Consider the following 21,541-nt stretch of genomic DNA (forward strand, 5'->3'; position numbering starts at 1 on the left):
TCTTTAATGTTTTTTTTTTACTAGGTGTAGAAATTCCAGTCTAAATTGGCTTCTCTAGGCTCTAGCGGTGGGAAGATATGATTGATGTTCCAGTCCAATCCTCAGATATGAATGCTTACATGATAAGTCGTACTGGGATTCAATGTGTTCAACTTATTGGTGGGCTCCATAAGCTTCAACGACCTCATGTCTCTTTTTTATTTTTCAAGAACTTGTCACGTTTTTTTTTCATTTAATCTTGAATGGTCAATCATATTCATAAGATTCATAACTCGGAACAAATAATAAACACTGAATAATAATATTGTTAAATTACTCTTAACTTATATGAAATAATAATTTTTAACCAATTGTTTAATAAACTAATCAGTATTTAACGATTTTCAAATTAGAAACTATCAACTAGTGTCTTGTATTATTCTATTTTAAATTTATAATAGGATCTTGACGCAAGTATAATTAAACTCATGTCATTTTTTTTTACTCATATCAATCAAAATTTTGACGGTTCCATTATTAAAATCATATGAGAGATTTATTTTCCTATAAAAGTACCATTTCACGACCGTTTTCTTATTTTGGGACCGATATGTTACAAAATTTTAAAATCGTTCAAAAAATACGTTTTCACAAAAATTTGTATTTTGGGATCGATTTGATGAATGTTACAGTTTTTCTAAAACTCATTTAATAATAGAACCATCAAATTTTAATTATGATTGATTGGAATAAAGTAACATGAATTTAGTAATATTTGTATAACGATAATAATAGCTTTATACTTTCATTTCTCCCTCTTTCTCATGAAAAATAAAATCAAATTGGGATCATAGTTATTATAATTAGTAGCATGTAAAGTTCTGGGCCAAAGCAAATTCGTCATGTATATATATAAATGGTGGTTAATATCAGTGTGATTATAAATGGCACTTTTAGTTTATAAAATTTTACTTTATAAAATATGATAAATTTAATTTATACAGTATAAACTTATATCATGTGATGTAAACAAATAACAACTTGCTTCTATTAAGCGTATACAGAATAAACAACTAAATTTCAAGGGCATATTTGGAATTATAAAAAATTAACTAATTATTAATTAATCTTTAAAAAGTTTTGAGGGCTTGATTATTTTTTCAAGACATTAGTCTCAGCCTCTCAGGTATATATACCGATTGTATAGCGGAATTTGAAAATTATATTGTGTCCCCCAAATGACTAGTAGTGAATATTGATGTCAAAATCTTCACACCAACACAATCACGAAATTTCGGATAAATTCTAATTTAAACTTGTATTTTGTGGGCTATAAATTCTCGTCAATGAGATTCGGAACTATGTGAAAATAAAATAATAATGAACAGTAAAATACAAAAAACCATACATGAAACGGAATAAATGCAGAGTCGTTTACTAATAAATTTAAAAAGTTGGATTGTTCCATCCCAAAGACAATCTTGTGGGGATGACAATATTGTTCCATCCCAAAATCAATATTGTTCTATCCTAAAGACAATCTTGTGGGGATGACAATATTGTTCCATCCCAAAATCATATTTATTTAAGGGACGAAGTCCTACAAGAAACTGAACATTTTGAAGATCTATGTTAATGTGTTGAATGGTGTGATGAAAAAACTTGTTATCCATGTGGGTCACTCAACATGGCACTCTTCATTACCTTGAGTCAGGGCCGCCTAATACAATCCGAGGTTTAGGCAAAATTTAAGAATCAAGTCTCTTAAAAAAAATTACATTTATAAAGAAATGAGCTAATATTTACGTGTTCGATCAAATTATGAGCCTTTAATTTTATGAAATGCGACTTTTTTTAGTTTTTCTTATTTTTTAAAATTTTGAGACCTTAGGCGTAGGCCTAAATTACCAAGGGCAATGGCCGGTCCCGCCTTGAATGTGTTACTACCATGTTGAGGCCGCGGGCCCACGAGTGCTATTGTCTTCCGGCTCACACATGCACTTGAGGCCGCGTAAGGGTTTGAGCGTGTGCAAGTCGCATAGTGTTCGTATTCGGGCCCACATGTGTTCAGGCTTGTATGTTGTTTGTTTATCTTTTAAGGAGTATTTTTTTTTTCTTCGATTTTTTTTCAAGCCTGATTGTATTAAGTTATTTATACATATTTAATTAACTATAGAACATATGACTCAATAAATAAAATAAATAAAGCAAAGTTGAAAAAATATAATTATAAAATACATATTAAGATTTGTGATGCATAGTGTGAAATATTATCGAGGGACAGTATAAAAATTTGGGTCATATTGATTTTTTTTTTTTTTTTTTTTTTGGCTCGAAAAGGGGTCATATTGATTGATTATTGTCCCGTTATCTTTAAATATGAGTCTATGAGGTGTCTCACATAGTTAACCGGTCTAATCGATGACGGAATGTGAAACAATACAAGAGATAAAGCACATTGCGGTGGTCCTTTTCTATATGTTTCCTTACTTGTGTGACAAAATTATTGAAGTGGAGCAAAGAGTAGAGAAAACTCTTGTAACTAGCTAAACCACGCCTCTCTTAGCCCATGAAAACATGCCACGTGTGTGCAGCTAAGTTTTTCTCATTATGACTTTGTAGTCGTTCGGACTCTTCGGAGGATGATGCCAAGTTTGAGGATAAATTGTGTCTACTTTTACTGATTAGTTGATCCGTGACAATTATTTGAGTGAGGTTAACTCATCAAATCTGAAATTTTAGAATTGATTTAATCGATTTTGACAGTAAGGTTCTAGTTTATCGGAATTTGACAGTTTAGTGGCAGTTCTTCATTGTATATTTTGGGAGGCTTTTACCAAATATCCAGCTCTTCTTAGAGAGCGATAAAAACTTCAAATAAATAGTCAAAAGAGTCTCGACGTGTCTCTTGAGTATCGGTTAAGATTTAGTCTAATTTTACTTTATTTTGTTATATTATAACCAGGCTATTATTCCATGTTCTTTGTTTTTTTTTTAATTAGTTTTCCAAAATATTTATTTATTTACTTATTTTGCATTTTTTTTTGTGTAGAGGAAATGGTGGTAATAATACTCAATGTTTGGTCAAAATACTACTTATATACTCAAAGTTTTTTTTTTTTTACAAAAATACCACATGTTACGTTATAGTGGATCCGTTACTACTCGGACCGTTAAGTTCAAACAAAAATTTTAACGGCAAAGTATTTACGTGCAACTAAATTTGAAACTTTGAGTATTTTTGCCCAAAAAAAAAAAGAATGAGTATATAAACAGTGTTTTATCTAAACATTGAGTATTTTTGCCACCATTTTCCTTTTTTTTAATATGAAACATTGACATACCAGTCAATAAAATCAATATTTTCGGTGGATGATGCCACAATAGTCTAAAATGGCACTGTATATTTACTTTAATAATAATTGCATGACCAAATATTATAAGTGGGAGTCGTTGTCTTGTAGATAGGTTTTATAACAAGAATGATTATCTAATGACGAAATATATATAAAAGAGTTACTATGGGATCTGTAGTCTGGACGCACATTCTTTTTTTCCGTTCTTCCAATTATCTTAACCTTTTCTGATCTGCACCTAAATTATACACCTTTTTCGTTTTCTTAACAGCTTTTTAGGATAGAACCTTCTAATGGGACCAAAGAGAGGAAAAAAGGTCGGTAATATATATATTAGCAAGTAAATAATCGGGAATGAAGCTAAAAATGAGCAATAACAGTATTCAAGTACTATGTTCTTGATTTTTTTTTTTAATTTTGTAGAAAATCAGTTCGTCAGCTAGTCTCAGTTCGTCAGCTCGTCTCACCATCAGTTCGTCAGCTCGTCTCACCATCACCACGTCAGCTCGTCTCACCATCAGTTCGTCAGCTCGTCTCACCATCAGTTCGTCGGATCGTCTCACATTCAGTTCATCACACTCCGAACTGACCTCACCATCTTAGAACCAGCCGGTTCCTTGGAACTCTTCTCACTTTGGAAAGAGTGTTGTATTTATTTTTCATTCTATTTCTTATGTCTTGTTCTCTGTGTATATTTATTATCCTCTATTTCCTAGAAGTAGTTATTACGCACATTTATTACACTGATCATGTATCTAGTCTAGTCTAATGTATCCACCATATCTATAAATAGGTGATACAATTTCATATCAATAACAAGAAGAATATTTCTCAGATTCGACTCTCTCTCTCTCTAAATTTCAACATGGTATCAGAGCAGTAGAGCAGTTCAACCTCAAAGCTTCCGCCAACTCCGCCCGACGGCGATCGTCGTCGGGCGGAACACAAAATACATATTTCACACAATAAGGAAATATTCAAAGTCTTGGAACACTCTCTCTCTTCTCCGATTCTCTCTTTCTTTATCTTTTCAACATGGTATAAGGAATATTCAGAAAGTCTTGGAACACTCTCTCTCATTTCCGATTCTCTCTATCTTTCTTTATCATTTCCACATGGTATGCGCTTATTTCCTGGTCCAATACCAAAAGCTCTATCCATTTCATTACTCACGTATAGTTTATACTCTGGAAAATAACTCTTAGCTTATTTCACGGCATCACGCCAAAAGCTCTTTCACACTTCCATATCTTCCAAATTCAGAAACATCAAAGGCTAATTTTTCCAGACGGCCTCCTATCCGCAAGAGTCTCATCATCAAGTCTCCTCATCACCGATTCCTCTCGTCGCCAAATCAGCTCTTAACCGAGCCTTACTCCGGTGACCTCTTCCCTTCGGTGAAATCTCCACTTGGTGACATCTCCACTCTTGCGCAGCCTAGTTCTCCGACAACTCCACAACCTTGGCGCCATCCACAGCGGACACCCCGCAACGTCGCCAGAGATCCAAGAGCGAGCGCCACCTCTGCGACCGAGTCTTCTCTGATCTCTCATTCATGGACGTCTGTCGCAGCTCCGCAAATCAGCATCTCGACTTCGCCACTCGTTCCAAGTTCAACCTTGACTTCGCCTATCTTCCCAAGCTCGACCTCGACTTCGCCACTCGTCCCAAGCTCGACCTCGACTTTGCCTCTCGTTCCAAGTTCGACCTCGACTTCGCCACTCAGTCTTGGACCTCAACCTCGACTTGGACCTTGACCTCGACCTCAGTCTTGTTTGGAAAAGTGACTACGAGGTAATATATATATATATATATATATATATATATATATATATATATATATACACACATATATATATAGCGCCCCACTTCCGATAGTCAGAGGGAGAACCAAAACAAAGTATCCAGTGTGAAGCCTATTTGTCAAGTGAAGAATTCCGAGTCTCATCATCACCACGTCTCAGTTTTGCACCGAGTCATCTCATCTCTGAGTCACATCCTCACCGAACATATCAATTGGTGACCTCTCACTCAGCGAGCCCTCACTCGGCGAGCTATCACTAGGTGACCTCTCACTCGAAGAAATTCACAAAGCTTAAATTGATGTACTTTGGATAGTCAGGGGGAGAAATGAATCAATGACTATCCAAAGTAGGAAATGACATACACTGAGCACACATCATTGAGCTCATCGCAAAGAACTCTCCTCGTCGAGTTCATTGCAGACATTGAGTTCTCATCAACGTGTTTGCCTCACGAGCGAGCTTCTCACAATGAGCTCACCACCGCGACCTCGTCACAATGAGCTCATCACCGCGACCTCATCACAACGAGCTCACCACCTCGACCTCTCCACAACGAGCTCACCGCCTCGACCTCTCCACAACGAGCTCACCACCTCGACCTCTCCACAACGAGCTCACCATCTCGAGCTCTGCACAGCGAGCTCTCATCACCCCGAGCTCTCATCATCAAGCCGAGCTCTCCGCACCTCGCACTCATCACCAAGTCTTCTCGTCACCGAATCATCTCGTCACCAAACCAGCTCTTAACCGAGCCTTACTCCGGTGACCTCTTCCCTTCGGTGACATATCCACTTGGTGTCATTTCGGCCAGGACATTATTCCCCACTACATCGAGCTCGCCACTAAGAAGTCTTCACTCTCAAGAGATCATCTTTCTTCTCCACTTCTGATAGTCAGGGGGAGAACAGAATAACTATCAGAAGTGAACGACACATTCGGGCTCTCACCAAATGAGCTCTTCACTTCATCACCAAAGCCCTTCCGCGAACTACATTCTCCGAGCTATGTCGCAAGCTTGATCTCCTTAATATATACAGTCAAGCTTGAGGGGGAGTGTTGAAATCCAGCTCGGAAGTTCGACCTTCTCGTGACACTTCGCAACCTCGTCCGAGCTAAGCTTCACCTTGTCCTCGTCACTTCGCCCCCTCTTCCTGACTAGCTATGTCAAGGCTCGGACAAGTCAAGCTCCAACATCACTCCACACAACAACATGAACCAGCCCCAAGACTCAACTTCTGTTCCGGACGCCTGTTAACATAGACCAGGTATACTTGGAAGTAAATAAGCTCCAAGACGCAACTCTAGGAACGAAGACCTGCAAAAGAGACAGGCATGCTTGGAGGAAAATCAGTTGTAGTCCTGTGGAAGAAAATCAAGCTGCAAGAGAGAAGCAAACCACATGGTCTCATCAATGACTATCCAAGTGACGAGCATCTTCGAACTGTGCAATCCAAGCTCGATTTCTTCATCATACCAAATCAAGCTTGAGGGGGAGTGTAGAAAATCAGTTCGTCAGCTAGTCTCAGTTCGTCAGCTCGTCTCACCATCAGTTCGTCAGCTCGTCTCACCGTCACCACGTCAGCTCGTCTCACCATCAGTTCGTCAGATCGTCTCACATTCAGTTCATCACACTCCGAACTGACCTCACCATCTTGGAACCAGCCGGTTCCTTGGAACTCTTCTCACTTTGGAAAGAGTGTTGCATTTATTTTTCATTCTATTTCCTATGTCTTGTTCTCTGTGTATATTTATTATTCTCTATTTCCTAGAAGTAGTTATTACGCACATTTATTACACTGATCATGTATCTAGTCTAGTCTAATGTATCCACCATATCTATAAATAGGTGATACAATTTCATATCAATAACAAGAAGAATATTTCTCAGATTCGACTCTCTCTCTCTCTAAATTTCAACAAATTTATTCTGAAGTCCTAAAATATTATTAAATTTAATTGATAAACTCCTCGAGGTTTCTATTAATGTTAAATGACTATTATTTGAATATTAATTATTTGTTATTGAATATTCGTAACTGATATTTTGGTAAATTACTTTTAAGTTATTAGATAAGTGTCAGTAATTATATCGGTTATCTTAATTAAATCGATTAAAGTTCCAATAAGTATTTCAAACTCTATTTTGATTAATTTCCTACGGTGCACTCTCAAACGTGTAAATTCACTCAAATAACATAATTGGGATTCACAAACATGTCAAGCAAGCTTTATGGTAATATATCTTTTCAATAGCATGAAAAGTTGCACAAGTAACTCAGAGACCAATCAATGTGACTGCCACTCAGAGCCAAATGATCATCATTTGCATGGATCTTTTTTCAAGCTCACGGAATATGTGGACATTTGAATTTTGAAGGGACTTTTCGATCAATTACAGTAATGCATGAGAAGTGTTAATCAATGGACATGAGAATTTTTTTTTTTTTTTTTGGGTTCCTTTGACTTGACTCAGTCAACATTGCGAAGTTAAGTATTGGAATTCAGCTGCTATAGTTTCAACTTTTTCAAGATACAACACGATAGGGGTTTTCAATTGTATTAAACTCTCTCTCCACACTTTAAGCGTCGGTACTTTCTTCTTCTGATGAGACGGTATTTTTTTCGGCAACGTCATTTCTCTTGCCCTGAATATCACCGCGATGACTCACCATCTCGACGTAATGCTGGTACACATACGACATCAAGCCCCAGAGAGCCAAAACCATGGAAATCACCTTCACGGCGTCGATGGCGTCGCGGAAGAAGAGAACGCCGAGAACCGGGACCACGGGCAAGCTCAGAACGCTGACGACATTGGAGAAGAGCGACGAGACCTCGAGGATTAGCCCGACCGCGCCGACGTTGAACGCCTGCCACGACACAGTCTGCCACGTCAGCATCATGACGTAGGACATCGTTCCGAGCTCGAACCCTTCCATCTCGGCCGCGACGCCTCTCCACTCTCCGCTGCAGAACAGCCCCGTCAGCGCCGCCAGCGTGGACGCCAGCGACACGTAGACGGTCATGTCCACGATGGCCGAGAGGGTGGTCTCTCTCTTCATGAGCACTCTCTGGAGCGCGAGCTGGGTCAGCGAGAGAGTCAATCCGTAGCCGGCGGAGCCGAGGATCGTGAACACGAACCCGGCCACGAACTCGGAGGAGGACTCGGACGAAGGGCCGTTGTTTTCTCCGGCGAGGATGTGGGGTTGGAAGAGCAAGAGGATCGAAGAGAGGGTCAAGAGGACGAGAGAGTTGAGTATGCAAGGAGTGAGTCTTTGGGAGTTGATGAGGAAGGAGAACAAGGCGCTGAAGGAGAGCTGGGTCGCGGAGACGAGCGAGTAAGTCGAGACGGGGAGGAGAGAGAGTCCGATCGAGTGGAAGAGACAGACGAGGCCGTTCAGGAGCCCCAGAGACGCGTAGATCGCCGCCAGCGAGGCCGTGCTTCGATGACCGGATTTCTTCGGCTTTTTGGTGGCGGTCTTACTATTGACGAGGCAATAGTAGGGTAGGAAAATCGGGAATCCGCAGACTTGGACGAGAGTCGCGATCCATTTGCTCTGACCGCCTTTGTTGTAGTAGAGCCTTCCGAGGAGCGTCGCGGCTGACTCGCCGCAGAGGACGAAGATAGCGTAGATCGAGACTCGGCCGAGCCACCATTTTCGCTCCCGGGCCGCTTGGTTTGAGACAGCCGAGTGGTCGAGTTTAGGGGCGGCATTATCAGCCTCTTCAACTGCTTATAATTAAGAAGAGATTATCATACACCAAAAAGCTCATGTTAAGAGTCAAAATGTATAATATTATTGACTTGACGTATTTTATAAGATTCCAAAGCTTGCTCTCAAAGTCAAAACTTGAAAACATACTTGCTTACCTACGATCTTGAGTTTCAGTGGCTGTGCTTCGTCCATTATTTCAAGTTTTAAAAAAAAAGAACTAACAAAACGTAATAAGAGAGAGAAGGAAAGTGTCCATTATTTCCAAGTTCAATAGAATTAACTAAAAACGTGTTAAGAGACACAAGGAAAGTCCAGTTTTTTAATTTTTTTTGGCGTTGGTTTTCATGCAAATCGCATGCACGTTTCGTGTATCACCTAATATGAAACAAAGAAAAGCTATTATTTCTCTGCAGTGTGTAGCACTAATAAGCGAATATTGTGCGTCATTATTTTGTCTACGCTTCCGAATCTAACTACACGGGATAATTTGGAATAATGATCTTTGGAGCCCAGAATTTTGTGGTCCTCGTACATATAAATCGCAAGATTGGATGAGATTTGGGACACAAATAATTCATGTTGTCTTCTTATTCGTCTACAAAAAAAAAAAAGAATCTTTTATATTAGAAAGAGAGCAACTATTTTATGGATCTTAAACTCCTTTTGATTAGATTAGTACCGACTCCGAATTCAAAACCTCTCAGTCAATGATCACCAAATACGCAACTCCAATTCAATTTGAAAAAAAAGGTATAATCAACAAAGTGAAAGCCTATAAACATAACCAATTTAAAAATAAAATGGTAGTGCAATTTGGCAGAGAATATGAGATGACTATAATATAAACCCCTTTAAAAAGCCAGTGATGAAATGGGATTCAATTTGTGAGTCCAGACCGAGGGAAAATATAATTTTAGGTGATCTCTGAATCTTAATAATCAGTTTTCAATGGCACAGAACCTACATCTTTAATAATTGAAACCAACAATTCCAAAAAATGTTGTTTGACAAGTCAACCAATAATAAAATAAAAAGCTACAAAAATAAGGTGGAAATTGAGCAATGCTTGATATTACAAAAGAATTTCCTTCCCCTGTGTCAATCCCGTTTTGCCGGAAAATTTCCAGCATCCGATCTCGAGTCTTTCTAAACCGGGATGTGTTCATCCTAAAAAAAAATGCTCTTCGCATCCTTGTTTATTGTGTGTGTATATATTTGCACATCCGAGACACAAACCTAGTCGACTCTCACTGGGCTTTTTAAATTGTCGCGCCTGTAGCTGTTATTATATGTGAATTTCAAATTTTTTTTTTGTCGTGTTAAAATTGGAACTGTGAAGTGGTCATAGTAAAAGTGCTGTGAAATTGGACTTACCCAATTAATGAGGGATCAAAAGAAGAATGCATGCGAGGAAATATATAGCGAACGATATAGCAGCACCAGCGATAAAATTATGGAGCAGCTTTTGGTTGTCTTTCGTGGGAACGAAAACTGTTTTAAGAGTATTAGTCAACTCAAAAAGCCGATGCGAAACCTGCAGATACGCAGCAGCATAGAATCATATTCAGGCTCAGTATTGATCGCTGTCTTTTACATATAGAATAGAGAAAAATAAAAAAATATTCTTCTGACCAAAACATAAATGGCGGTTGTGAGCATGAAGTTGAGCATGGGATATTCCGGGATAAAAGAAAGAAGCCACTTGGGCTGTCCATTAGGAGCGTTTGATCTGTATGGCATAATGATTAATTATAAATAAATAAATAAAAGAACTTCTGAAATGAAAAAAAAAAAAAAAAAAAAAAGTTAATAATTGCTTCATTACATAAACGTAATGATCATATATAAACTCTGTAGCGCATACCTCAACCAGATGTGGAACTGAGAAATATAGGTCTCCAGGGTAATTTTGCCAAGCCACCTAGTATGGTAGCACAGAATAAAAAAATTAACATGAAAGAAAAGTTGTCAAAAAATACAATTGCTGCAGAATAGTTTAAGCTCGGGGATAGAATATGGGCAGATAAACATACGCAAAGAGTGTCAGGGAATAATTCCGGAAATGCTGAGTGACATTTCGCAAGCTTATGTATACACTGGAAGATAAAAATAAGTTCAGATCAGTAACTGAAAAATGAGTAAACAGTAACCAAACATAGCCTCATAATAATAGTATTCATGAAGCTCGCACGTTATTGGAATCCATGATGTGTACGGATGGAGTTTGTTATATGAAACTTTGTCCAGCTTGTAAATGTACTCGAACCATAAATAACCAACCTGAAGAAAAAGCATATATTGCATAAGATCAACTTGCAAAACAAGTACGAGGAAACAAAATATGATACAAAAGGTTAGTGCACACAAGCCCATAATTTCATTTTATCTGCTTAAAAATACTACTTACAAATACAGAAACGGCAACAATGCCAGCTTTAATTGTGTTTTTCTTCTTGGTATCAGCCTCTTCTAACTTTTCCATCCACTTCTCGACCTGAAATAGTACAATGCTCTTTAGGTAAAAATAATCCAAGAGCCAACTAGTACAATTCCATGGATATTGAATGATTTACATTAGGGTGATAATACGCATATATCATTCCAATTATCCATATATAGCGATCGAGTCCAGATCTGAAATGCCATTCATGAAGTCGAGGGAGATCTGGCTTCGCCGGATCCGTATACCCTGTGAAAAGAATTAAAAAAGGACTACCGAGTTTAGCATTTTTGTCATCAAGAACTGAGAACCCAAAAATCAATACGAACTACTGACCCAAAAAGAACGCGAATGGGCTCCAGAAAACTTCAAAGACCCCAGGGACTTCCCAAATCAGGATAACCACGAAAAAGCACGCAATAAGCTTCGCAATCATCACCGATCTTATCTCGTTATACTTATGAAATATTCCAAGCGCTCCATACACCATCAGAGTGAACAAGGTGTGCATTGGGCAAATGTAGTACAGCATATAGTCATTGTTAAGGATAATACAGCAAAATATCACGAAAAAGTTAAGTCGCCACATCATCTGCATTGTAGAATGCAAAGAAAGAACAGAGATTAGTTATCTGGTTTTACTTTCATTCCCACTAAGACCCAATACAGAGAAGACAGGCCGGTAATATGCAAAAAAAAAAAAAACAAAGTTACCTGTGCAAAGCGAGCAAGACTAAAATCCTTTCTAATATAGTAGTAGGAAAAGTTTCCGAATCCAGTCATCCAAACATATGCAGCAATGAAGACACGTATTGCATTGTATATCTCCGTCGCAGCAAAGTAATGATACATCAAAAACAGGACCTGTAATAAGAAACAATTGTCACAATTCAATCTGTTAAGAAACAAGCGTTGTTCATGGTTCCAATGGTCCAATAATAACTAAAAGGTCACATGTAAATAAAGAAGCTCTGAGACAATTTCACTCTATAGCCTAATCGGAATATGAAGAATTAACAATATTGGTCATAATTCGTGAAACTTGCCTGCATCCACCCTTTCCATTCTTCAGTCTGATGACGATTTAGGTATAGTATAGATTTCCCTGAGAACGCTGATCTATCCACATGTTTCTTCAAAGAAGTCATTGCTGAAACTATGATGAGAAGAACGTAGAGAAAAATGAAAAGATCGCGGTTGTAGTTCTGCCAAAAGAAAAAAAATAGCTAAAAATCAGCAAGACATTTTTTTTTTAATCTTGTAAACTTGAATAATCCAACTTTCTAATGAGGTCTTAAAGAAAAGTGAGAGACCTCAAATCTAAACGCAAATAGATACAAGCGTATATTATCTGTTTAAGTTCAATCACATTTACACATTGTGCATAAAAATCTAAACAACATAACCATTACCAGAAAAAAAAAATGAAAACAATATACATAAAAACCTTAAGTAGCAGTACAAGGAATAAAATGGAAAAAAAAAAAAAAAAAAACTCACCTTTGTAGATTCTCCCAATATACTTGTGCGGTCACTTATGTAGAAATAAAACAGGAGTGCCCCAAATTCAGACCTACGCATAATAGGGATCTTGACGGTAAGAAGTTTGCTGGTCGAGGTTTTGACCATTGTTCACACAATAAATAACTTACATTGCTCTGAGTGTTGCTCGATTCTCTAGCAAGAAAGAGTCCTCCAACGTCAAGAACCTGCAGCTTATAAAGAGTAAAAACTCCGAAAGGGCTCTAATATAACAATACGAACTGCAACATCGATAGAGAAAATCAGTAAATTACCGAATTATATTTGCTTTAATGGATGAATTATGAGCTTTTGAAGATGCTGATCTTGTGAGACCCCCTTCAAGCAAAACAGCACGATCATCTTCCTTGATAGCATCCCCTCCCAGATCAACTAGATTAGCATCTGAATGGCTGCAGAATAGTGAACTTAATTATTCAGTATCCAATATTCATGATTAGAACCAGTATTTTCTTTCCTTCATGCTGTTTCATAATGGTTTCAATGAGAAAATTTTGAATGTAATTTTTTTTTTTTTTTTACCAAAAATTGGATTTTAATACTATGCTGCATAGATAACATGAGTGCTAAAAAACTGAAGGACCAGAAAAGCCTCCTAACATTAAATTTCTAGCCAATGTCTAGTACCCAAAAGTGAAATTTACCAAAAAAAAATACATATATTTTTTTTTTTACCAAAAAGTGAATTTTAATACTATGATCCATAGATAACATGAGTGCCAAAAGAGTGAAGGACCAGATAAACCTCTTAACATTAAAATCTCTAGCCAACGTCTGGTACCCAAAAGAAAAATCTGCTAGTCAACACCTTCTAAATCAATAAAAAAAAACCTGTAGACCTAATCTCCCTAGAGTGTACATGTCACGGTCAACTATAAAAGCTGTGTTCCTATACCTACCACCTACATGCATTTCCCTAATGTTTAATTCCCCGGATATCAAATATCTAGCGAATTAATGACACAGTGTAGTTCCATGAAATAGAAGAAAAGAGCAGACGTTAGTTCAACAATTATAGAAAATACGTGACAGGGTTTGCATCATAAACAAGAAAATATATCTCTAGATAAGATGTTGAACGCATTAAAATTCAAAATTGAATAACGCGAAACACGCAACAGAAGAAACTTACACTTTGTGGGGAGGCGACGATTTCGTATATTCCAAGTACTCTGAATATATCCACGCCACGAATACAGGGACGATACCCAGTAAAAATGACACCTATAAACATAATAAATAAATAAACCTCAAGGTTACCAAAAATTAAAAGTATGGTATTAATGTTTCTCTTTAGATATCAAATAGTCAAGTACAATGAGTAGAAGAAAAAAAAAAGGCTGCTTTGCCAGTTAGATCAGAGCTCCCACAACACTTAGCCATATTATAAAGAACAACGTGCCTATGCGATTATCATAGCTTCGTGTGTACGAATTGCCCATATAGATGCACTAAATTTTACGCCTGGTACTAAATCAGGCATAAGTTTGCTAGATCACGCAAAGCCAATCTCTATTACGATCATATTAGAAAAATAAAAGCAAAAAAATACACTTAGTACTTCACTATGACAACGAGTTGTTAATCGCCAAGCAATTCCAGATCAAGAGCTCAATGGTATATCAATATCGATACCACACCCCAGGAAAGAATAGATCTTCGTATCAATCGAACGAGTTCAAATCTAAGCACGTCAAATCGAACTCTCACACATTCCCAGAAAAATCAGAATCACCGACGCGAACCCAAAAAATAAAAAATATAAACAAATTAAACAAATCTCGAACCTGTCCCGGTGTTACTGGCCCTGAATCCACCATTGTCGATCGCTCCTGTACCCGGTCGAAGCTGCGAACGAAGAACCGACGCGAATTGAGCAAGGTGAATCACGCCAGTAATGAACGAGCGAAATAAAAAAAATAAAAAAAGTACCTTGAGAAGGATCAGAGAGCGAGTCCAAAGGACATCGAAGAGCGATAATAAGAATACGAAACCCTAGGAGGAGATCAAGTAGAAGAAGAAGAAGGCGTTTGCTTAAAGAAAAGAGAAAATGTCGGAAGGTATGTCCTTCTCAGTGTTGTGTGTATTTGCTGAGAGCGGTTGATTTTAATTTTTAATAAGATATATGATGATTATATATCTGGTAGTTGTTGTTGTTAGTGTTTCTTTCTGTTTAAGTTTGGTTTTTTGGTTGGCCTTTTCTTTTCTTTTGTTTAACAAAATTCAGATCGGAATTTGGAAGAGACTGGCTGGGATTTTTTTTTTTTTTTGGGTCAAACTCAAAGGCTTGTACTTTCTTATTTAATTTTTATCGATAAGTCTATTTTTAGAGGCTTTTTAGGATTTATATTTCTTGGAAAGAACATAACAGATGGTATATATTAAGAATAATTTCGAGAGTTTACTTACCTATAAAACTCAATAATTACTATAATTGCTCATTGATGCTTGGTAGTGGAGAGAGATTAATAGGTAATCCGTTTACGAGATTATCATATGATTTGATACTGATTGTTTATTACAATATCAAACGAACAAGATTCAATTGGTGATACTGTTGGATTTAGTTCAAAATTTCAAATGAACAAGTGTGCATATAGAAGGAAATGACTTCAAAACAAGTTATCGTACTGAATTCTTTAAAAAAACAGAGAGAACTAAGGTATGAAAAATCACAGTTGTTTCTAAGTTTGTATAAGACATGTTTAAACATTTATTGAGTGGAAAACTTTTGCTAATTATTAAACCAATTTAAATTTAATGTTACTCCATAATTGAAAATCAAGTTTATTGTTAAACATTTTAGGAAAATCAAATTTTTAAGTAGATAAAACGTCTGAAATATTATTGATAAAAAACTTCTAAATGATTAGAAAGATAAAGGCAAAAACTTTGAAATTACTAAAAGAAAAACCTTCGAAATCAATATGAAAATGAGGGCAAAAATTATGAAATCAATATAAAAGTTTAAGATGGAAAATCACAAGGAAAAAGTTTACCTTTTTAAATGTGAATTAATCAAATCCTCAAAAATAGATATACAAGAATTTGTTACAACTAGTCATTCCATTAGCTCTTTTTAAGATTATAGTCAAAATTTTATTTTATTAAAAAAAATAATTCACCAGACATGCAGTAAATTAATTAAGTAAATAGTAAATTTAATTAATTAAAGAATAAATTAAATTAATTATTTAATTAATTAATTTACTGCGGACATGACCTTTCGTTTTAATAAAATAAAATTTTAGTTACTTTTTTTTAAAAAAATTATAGGTTATCTAGCTTTTTTTTTCTTTTTTTAAACACAATTTGCAAAGATATATATATATATATATATATATATATATATAGAGAGAGAGAGAGAGAGAGAGAGAGAGAGAGAGAGATGCCCAAAATATTGGACTAAAGTTTGCTAATTTGCAAAAATACTTTATTGAATTTGGCTGAATCTCTTCTCATACAACACATATTTCAAGATTATGATTTTTATTTTTCTTATTGCTTTAGCTAAAAGAAGTACTACGTTTTCAAGTTCTCCATATGAGAAAAAGTTATAATCAAATTATGGATTATTGATGGCATAAATATATTAACTTTTCGATTTGATACATTTTTATACCATAATTTTTCGATGACAAATATACTTAACATTAGAGTTTAGCACAATTGTTATCTTTAACCCGTTGAATGTCACGTGAACTCTCATAATCGAATAAATTGTCAATTTTATCGGTTTTAACAAGTGAATTGAAATATATAACTTTAAATAAGTTTTTTTTAAGTTAATTAATTTATATATGTTATTTAAACCTTTATTATACTAATAAAACGACATTTTTACAATCCAACCTCGTCTTCACCACCGCCGATCCCGACCGCGTCTTCACCTCCGCTCCGTCCGCAGATTTGCCCCGACCACCATCGTCAACCTCGGCCCGAGCTTCGACTTCCTCGGCTGCGTCGTGGACTGTTGCGACGAATTCGTCTCCCTCGTCGTAGACCTAAAGGTCCACACCGGCGAGGTCTTCATCGCTGTAATCAACGCCGCGAAGCTTAGCCAAATTACTGTTATTGAGGTCATGAAGTTTCGTCCGCTCCATTGGGCTCTCGCTCACACCGGAGAAGGGCCTCCCGCTCGGCTCTTTGAAAATGTTGGTATTACTATGGGTAAGGGTAACATTACTTTGAGCTATTCTAGAGTATTGACGTTGAATTCTTTGTTCAAGTGAAGTAGCTTTTAGTTTGGACTCTGGTAAAAGTATGCCTTAAGTTCGAGTGAGTGTTTGACGCCAATATTACTTATGCATACAAACTGTTTGTCGAATGCCGATGCGAATAAATTTGGCCTCTGTTGAGAAAGAGAGAGAGAGAGATAGAGAGAGAGAGAGAGAGAGAGAGAGAGAGAGAGAGGATGTGGGAAAATAATTAAAATTACTTTGAGCGTCCACGTGCCATTTTAATGAATTGAGGGCAATCGCAACACAAAGGGTATGGTTGGAGGTAATGTTAATCACATTCTCGGAAATCTGAAGATAACCTTGTTTGATTGAGGGTAATGTTAAAAAACATTCCCGAAAATGTGATTAACTAGGTAATGAGATTACCTTAAAATGAGATAATCTTAATAACACAAAAAGGTGTTAATACCATTCCATGGGAATCTGCTTTTATTATATATTAAACAAGTCTTTAAAAAAAAAAACCAAAACTGTATATATATATATATATATATATATATATATATATATATGTATGTATTTAACTATATAAATAACGTACCAGTTATATACTTATATTACATTATATATATTATATGACAATAATTTATACTAGTACAAATATATGATATTATATATACGTTATATATTATATAGTATACTTAGATATATACGTATATATATTATATAGGATATATATTATAAGTACATATATTATATATAGGATATATTATACAGTATTCCCATGTCAAAATATATAAGTAGTTATAAGCAGTTCTAATTATATAACTAATATATATAGTATATTGTTAATTAATTATTCTATATCAAGTTTTATATCATAATTAAAAATATAAATTTTTATATTAGTATCATAGCCATAGGTCTTTAGTTAATTGTCTATAGGTGGTGATATTGTTTATGGTACAAATTTTTAGTTTTTTATACCGCTGTTTTGCACTCATTGCGTAAGAAGATAAAAAAATAAATAAAAAAATAACCACCACAAATCTTTTTTGTCAAAATAATTTTTTTTATTAATAAATACTATAAATTATCATAGAAGATAATGACACATATACCAAATAAAAATTATATTTTGTATTAGATAAAATTATCATTAAGAACATTTTTATCATATTACAACTTAATTTTTTCATATATAAATTATCACAAGAGCATTTTTTTTTATTAGATATTACATTATCTTGTCAAACCAAACATGTTAATATAACATTCCCATATGCATTTATTTAAAACATTAACTTTCATAGCCAAACACTATAATGATACATTTATGGGAATCTTATTTCTTAAATTGTAGTTTAATAGCTAACAAAAATATTCATATTTTTGAAATAGTCAATGTTTACAAATTTGTATAAAAATAGTCAAACAACTTAGGTGACATAAATGATAGCTAATTAAAATTACTTTTATGACCTTAGTTTTTTAAATTCGGTCACTTTATCTCTTCTACTTTATTTCATGCATTTTTTTTTCTTCATAAAAACTTCAAAAATTCATATCTATCTCATACAAATTCGAAATTGAGTGATTCCAAATCCTACGAATTCGTGTAGAAAGTGAACATTACCGTTTTCCTTTAGGAAGTATGACTAATGTAGGAAAAATAATTACACGAAATATAGAAAGAAAAAAAAAGAAAAGAAAATGCATTGTGCTTATTTCAACACTTTGTACCCGTAAATTACGGGAAAATACATAATGACCCAATAATGATCCACAAACTCCGTGGATCTCGCACCAACAAATTGAGTCATTGACAAAATCCGTCTAATATACTAGAAAGAGAAGTGTAAAAAGATGGCAAAAGAACCACGTGATCATTGATTGATTTGTATATCAAAATTAATACATACATAATATACCCTTGCGTGGAAATTTCTTGCTATCCACGTGGCTAAGCTGAGCTGAGATCTGGTCTCAACTCTTAAGTATTGGCCGTGTACAATGAGAGAACAAATAAACTAGATGTCAAGAAAGTGGATACTAGTAAAAGAAGAACTTGATAAGTATACTATGTAGTGAATAGGCTATCTCAATGTATTCCAATTGGAATTCACTACTTGTTCAAATTGTACACCAGATCTCATTTCTCAGATTTCTTACAGTACACGGCATTAAACAGTAGAAAGACGAAAACTATACCTCTCATTTTGGCACCGGCTTCTGAAGCAGAGCCGTCAAGTAAAGCTCGTTTCCGCTCTTGGCTCCGCCCTTGGCGGCGGTGGCCCACTTCACCTTCCGGTAGCCGAGCTTCCCGACCAACGGAGCGTAGGTCTTCTCGAGATCCGCCGACTTCGCAAAGAAGTGGTCCAGCCAAAGGTATCCGCCGGGTCGGAGCACCCGATCGGCGTCGAACAGAAGAAACTCGAGCGCGGCGGCGGGGATCCACCGGTTGACGGCGCGCCCGCACCGCACCAGATCCAAAACCCCATCGGAGACGGGAAGCCTCTGCTGAAGCGGGGCGTGGATCGGGACCAAACCCCGGAGTGCGGCGGTCTCGCTGAATGGCGCGAAGACGTTCATGGTGGTCGTGATCACCGTGACTCCGTGGGATTTCATCCGGGCGGCGAACCCTCCGGTGCCACCGCCGAGGTCGACGGCGAGGCGGAGCGTGGACTTCGCGGCCCGGGCGACCTGTCAATCAATTCGCACGAGAGAACACAATTATCGCGAGCAAACATAGTAACCGCTTAGCCCTCTATTCTTAGTGGGTCAATAATTTAGTTTATAATATGAGATAAAAATGATAATATTTGTAGACAAGAGGGAGGAAACCGATTCTTTCGAAAAAGGGTTTTATCGGAACTCTATGTTTATGTATTCAAGATCGAGACTTGTTCTTATCCTCTCTCTTGTTTTTCTCTGACTGCTGTTGTTTTCTTGTTGTTGCAAATGGTGGAGTTTCCCTTCTATTTATAGAGGAAAACTATTTGCGAGTTCTAATTTTGTCCTTCCTAGATCTGTATAATTACAACTATAATAATAGTAAAGCACTCCACTCCAAATCGAAAAATATTTCCCTCAATTGGATTAATTTCCACCAAAATCAGTCCATTTATTTCATAATCATGTATATAATTTTCATGTATCAACACCCTCTCTGAACAAGTTTCTGGATAACAAGCTTACCTGGACGAGCTGGGGGACGGGGAGGTCGAGCTCGGAGTTGTAGACGGAGAACGCGGCGGCGTCTCGGCCGGCGAGGTCGAACCCGAGGTCGGGGTTTTGAGAATTCAAGCACTTGAAGGACTTGCATTCGTAGTGGTCCCATAGGAGGTACGAGTCGGGGAGGGACTCGGGGAACGGGGTCTGTGGGAGGGACGAGGAGGAGGGCTTCGCCGGAGTTTTGGAGAAGCAGCGGCGGCGCGGGAGCGGGTGGCAGCCGCGGAGGATGAGGGATTCTCCGACGGGGCTCGAGTCCGGCGGGCACGCCGAGAACGGGGTGTAGTTCATGTAGCGGTGGAGGAGGTCCGGGTGGCTGTGGCAGGCCGAGGCGATGGGTGAGAGCTGCGAGTGGAGGAGGAGCTCCGGCGGGGCTTTTCCGGCGGTGGCTCCGGCGGTGGGGTGGTGGTGGGTGAGGTGGTTTATGGTGGCGCGGATCGTCGAGAGTTGGTGGATCAAGTGGTCCGGAACCTCGTGGTGGCTCGGGACGGTGGTGGTGGTGGTGGCGGTTTTGTTTTGGACGGTGGATGAGAGGTGGTAGAGAGAGAGTATGTTTGTGGCCACCATTGCTATCAGCAACAGGAGGTTCAGTCCCATTGTCATACCCATTTCTTCTACTCCGCCGAGATTCGATCTGACACGCACGAAGACGAGAATGATCGTTATGATGTGTGAGCACTGAGCAGAGTTGAGCGGGCGAGAGAAACGACAGTAAACGGAAATGTATTAAGAAAACGACATGTATCTCTAATAAACGACAAATTTTTTTTGGAGAAAGACGGTCAAGCAAGCAAACAGATCTAGGTCTGAAATCTTACGTCTTTCTTATACTTCAGACCTCACTGAATCACTAGAACTCGGATCCGAAACAAATGACCGTCAAACTATCATAAATCAAAGATCAGATCTACTTCAGAGTACATAAAAGCTAATCAACAATTTCACGATATCTCAATTCGAGTACAACATTCAACAATCCAAAGTTCTCATGAAATTCTCTCAGTGAACTAAAACCGCACATCGGTGCAACAAAACAACTGTCGTTTCTCGAAGAGACAGAGCGATCATACGCAGAGATATGTTTAGGAGGAAAATCAAAGAGCTTTAGAGAAACTGACCGTGTTTTCCTGGGAAAATATTTCCCGGGAGAGTGTTTGGACTCTCCGCCTTGAGCTTCTTTTTTTCACTTCTGACAAACAAACAAAAGCTGCTCAGGTTTTGCGTTTTGTTCCTCCGAATTAAAAAAAGGCAGAGGTTTACAATTCTACCGCTAGTGTTTTTATCATTTCTA

The 21,541-nt window shown here is 37.2% G+C and overlaps 2 protein-coding genes and 1 pseudogene across 3 annotated transcripts; all 3 read right to left on the reverse strand.

Annotated features, from left to right (window-relative positions):
- Positions 1-7,594: 7,594 nt before the first annotated feature.
- On the reverse strand, positions 7,595-9,048 carry LOC149386440 (purine permease 21 pseudogene; annotated as a pseudogene).
- A 757-nt stretch (positions 9,049-9,805) lies between these two features.
- Positions 9,806-15,095, reverse strand: LOC149386441 (protein REDUCED WALL ACETYLATION 3-like). Its single transcript, XM_089625432.1, has 17 exons — positions 14,771-15,095; positions 14,626-14,686; positions 13,971-14,062; positions 13,093-13,230; positions 12,949-13,005; positions 12,797-12,869; positions 12,343-12,501; positions 12,011-12,160; positions 11,633-11,888; positions 11,430-11,545; positions 11,264-11,350; positions 11,048-11,136; positions 10,890-10,952; positions 10,721-10,777; positions 10,489-10,585; positions 10,231-10,390; positions 9,806-10,135 (listed from the first exon to the last, which is right to left on the reverse strand). The coding sequence occupies exons 2-16, from the start codon at positions 14,656-14,658 to the stop codon at positions 10,235-10,237; spliced, it is 1,623 nt and encodes a 540-aa protein (XP_089481558.1). The 5' UTR covers positions 14,659-14,686; positions 14,771-15,095; the 3' UTR covers positions 9,806-10,135; positions 10,231-10,234.
- A 3,791-nt stretch (positions 15,096-18,886) lies between these two features.
- LOC149386442 (S-adenosyl-L-methionine-dependent methyltransferases superfamily protein) lies at positions 18,887-21,510 on the reverse strand. Of its 2 annotated transcripts, XM_089625054.1 has the most exons (4): positions 21,369-21,510; positions 21,069-21,134; positions 20,218-20,884; positions 18,887-19,722 (listed from the first exon to the last, which is right to left on the reverse strand). In XM_089625054.1, exons 3-4 carry the CDS (start codon positions 20,857-20,859, stop codon positions 19,234-19,236), a joined length of 1,131 nt encoding a protein of 376 aa, XP_089481180.1. In that variant the 5' UTR covers positions 20,860-20,884; positions 21,069-21,134; positions 21,369-21,510; the 3' UTR covers positions 18,887-19,233. The 2 variants fall into 2 exon arrangements, with proteins under 2 accessions (XP_089481180.1, XP_089481179.1); XM_089625053.1 differs by lacking the exon at positions 21,069-21,134 and having other exon boundaries at positions 21,369-21,507.
- Positions 21,511-21,541: the final 31 nt, after the last annotated feature.

Source organism: Urtica dioica, chromosome 9, assembly GCF_054948205.1.
Source record: "Urtica dioica subsp. dioica isolate 48M chromosome 9, U.dioica_male_clone48M_v1_H2, whole genome shotgun sequence".
Classification (NCBI taxonomy): Eukaryota; Viridiplantae; Streptophyta; class Magnoliopsida; order Rosales; family Urticaceae; genus Urtica; species Urtica dioica.

Excerpts from the sequence above, each read along its gene's own strand:
- LOC149386441 (XM_089625432.1), bottom strand. The coding sequence starts at position 14,658 with ATGGTGGATTCAGGGCCAGTAACACCGGGACAG. Across the intron at positions 13,006-13,092 it reads ATTAAAGCAAATATAATTCG|GTTCTTGACGTTGGAGGACT; the intron begins GTAATTTACTGA and ends TATAAGCTGCAG. Across the intron at positions 12,870-12,948 it reads CGAGCAACACTCAGAGCAAT|GTCTGAATTTGGGGCACTCC; the intron begins GTAAGTTATTTA and ends TATTATGCGTAG.
- LOC149386442 (XM_089625054.1), bottom strand. The coding sequence starts at position 20,859 with ATGGGTATGACAATGGGACTGAACCTCCTGTTGCTGATAGCAATGGTG. Across the intron at positions 19,723-20,217 it reads CCGTCCCCCAGCTCGTCCAG|GTCGCCCGGGCCGCGAAGTC; the intron begins GTAAGCTTGTTA and ends ATTGATTGACAG.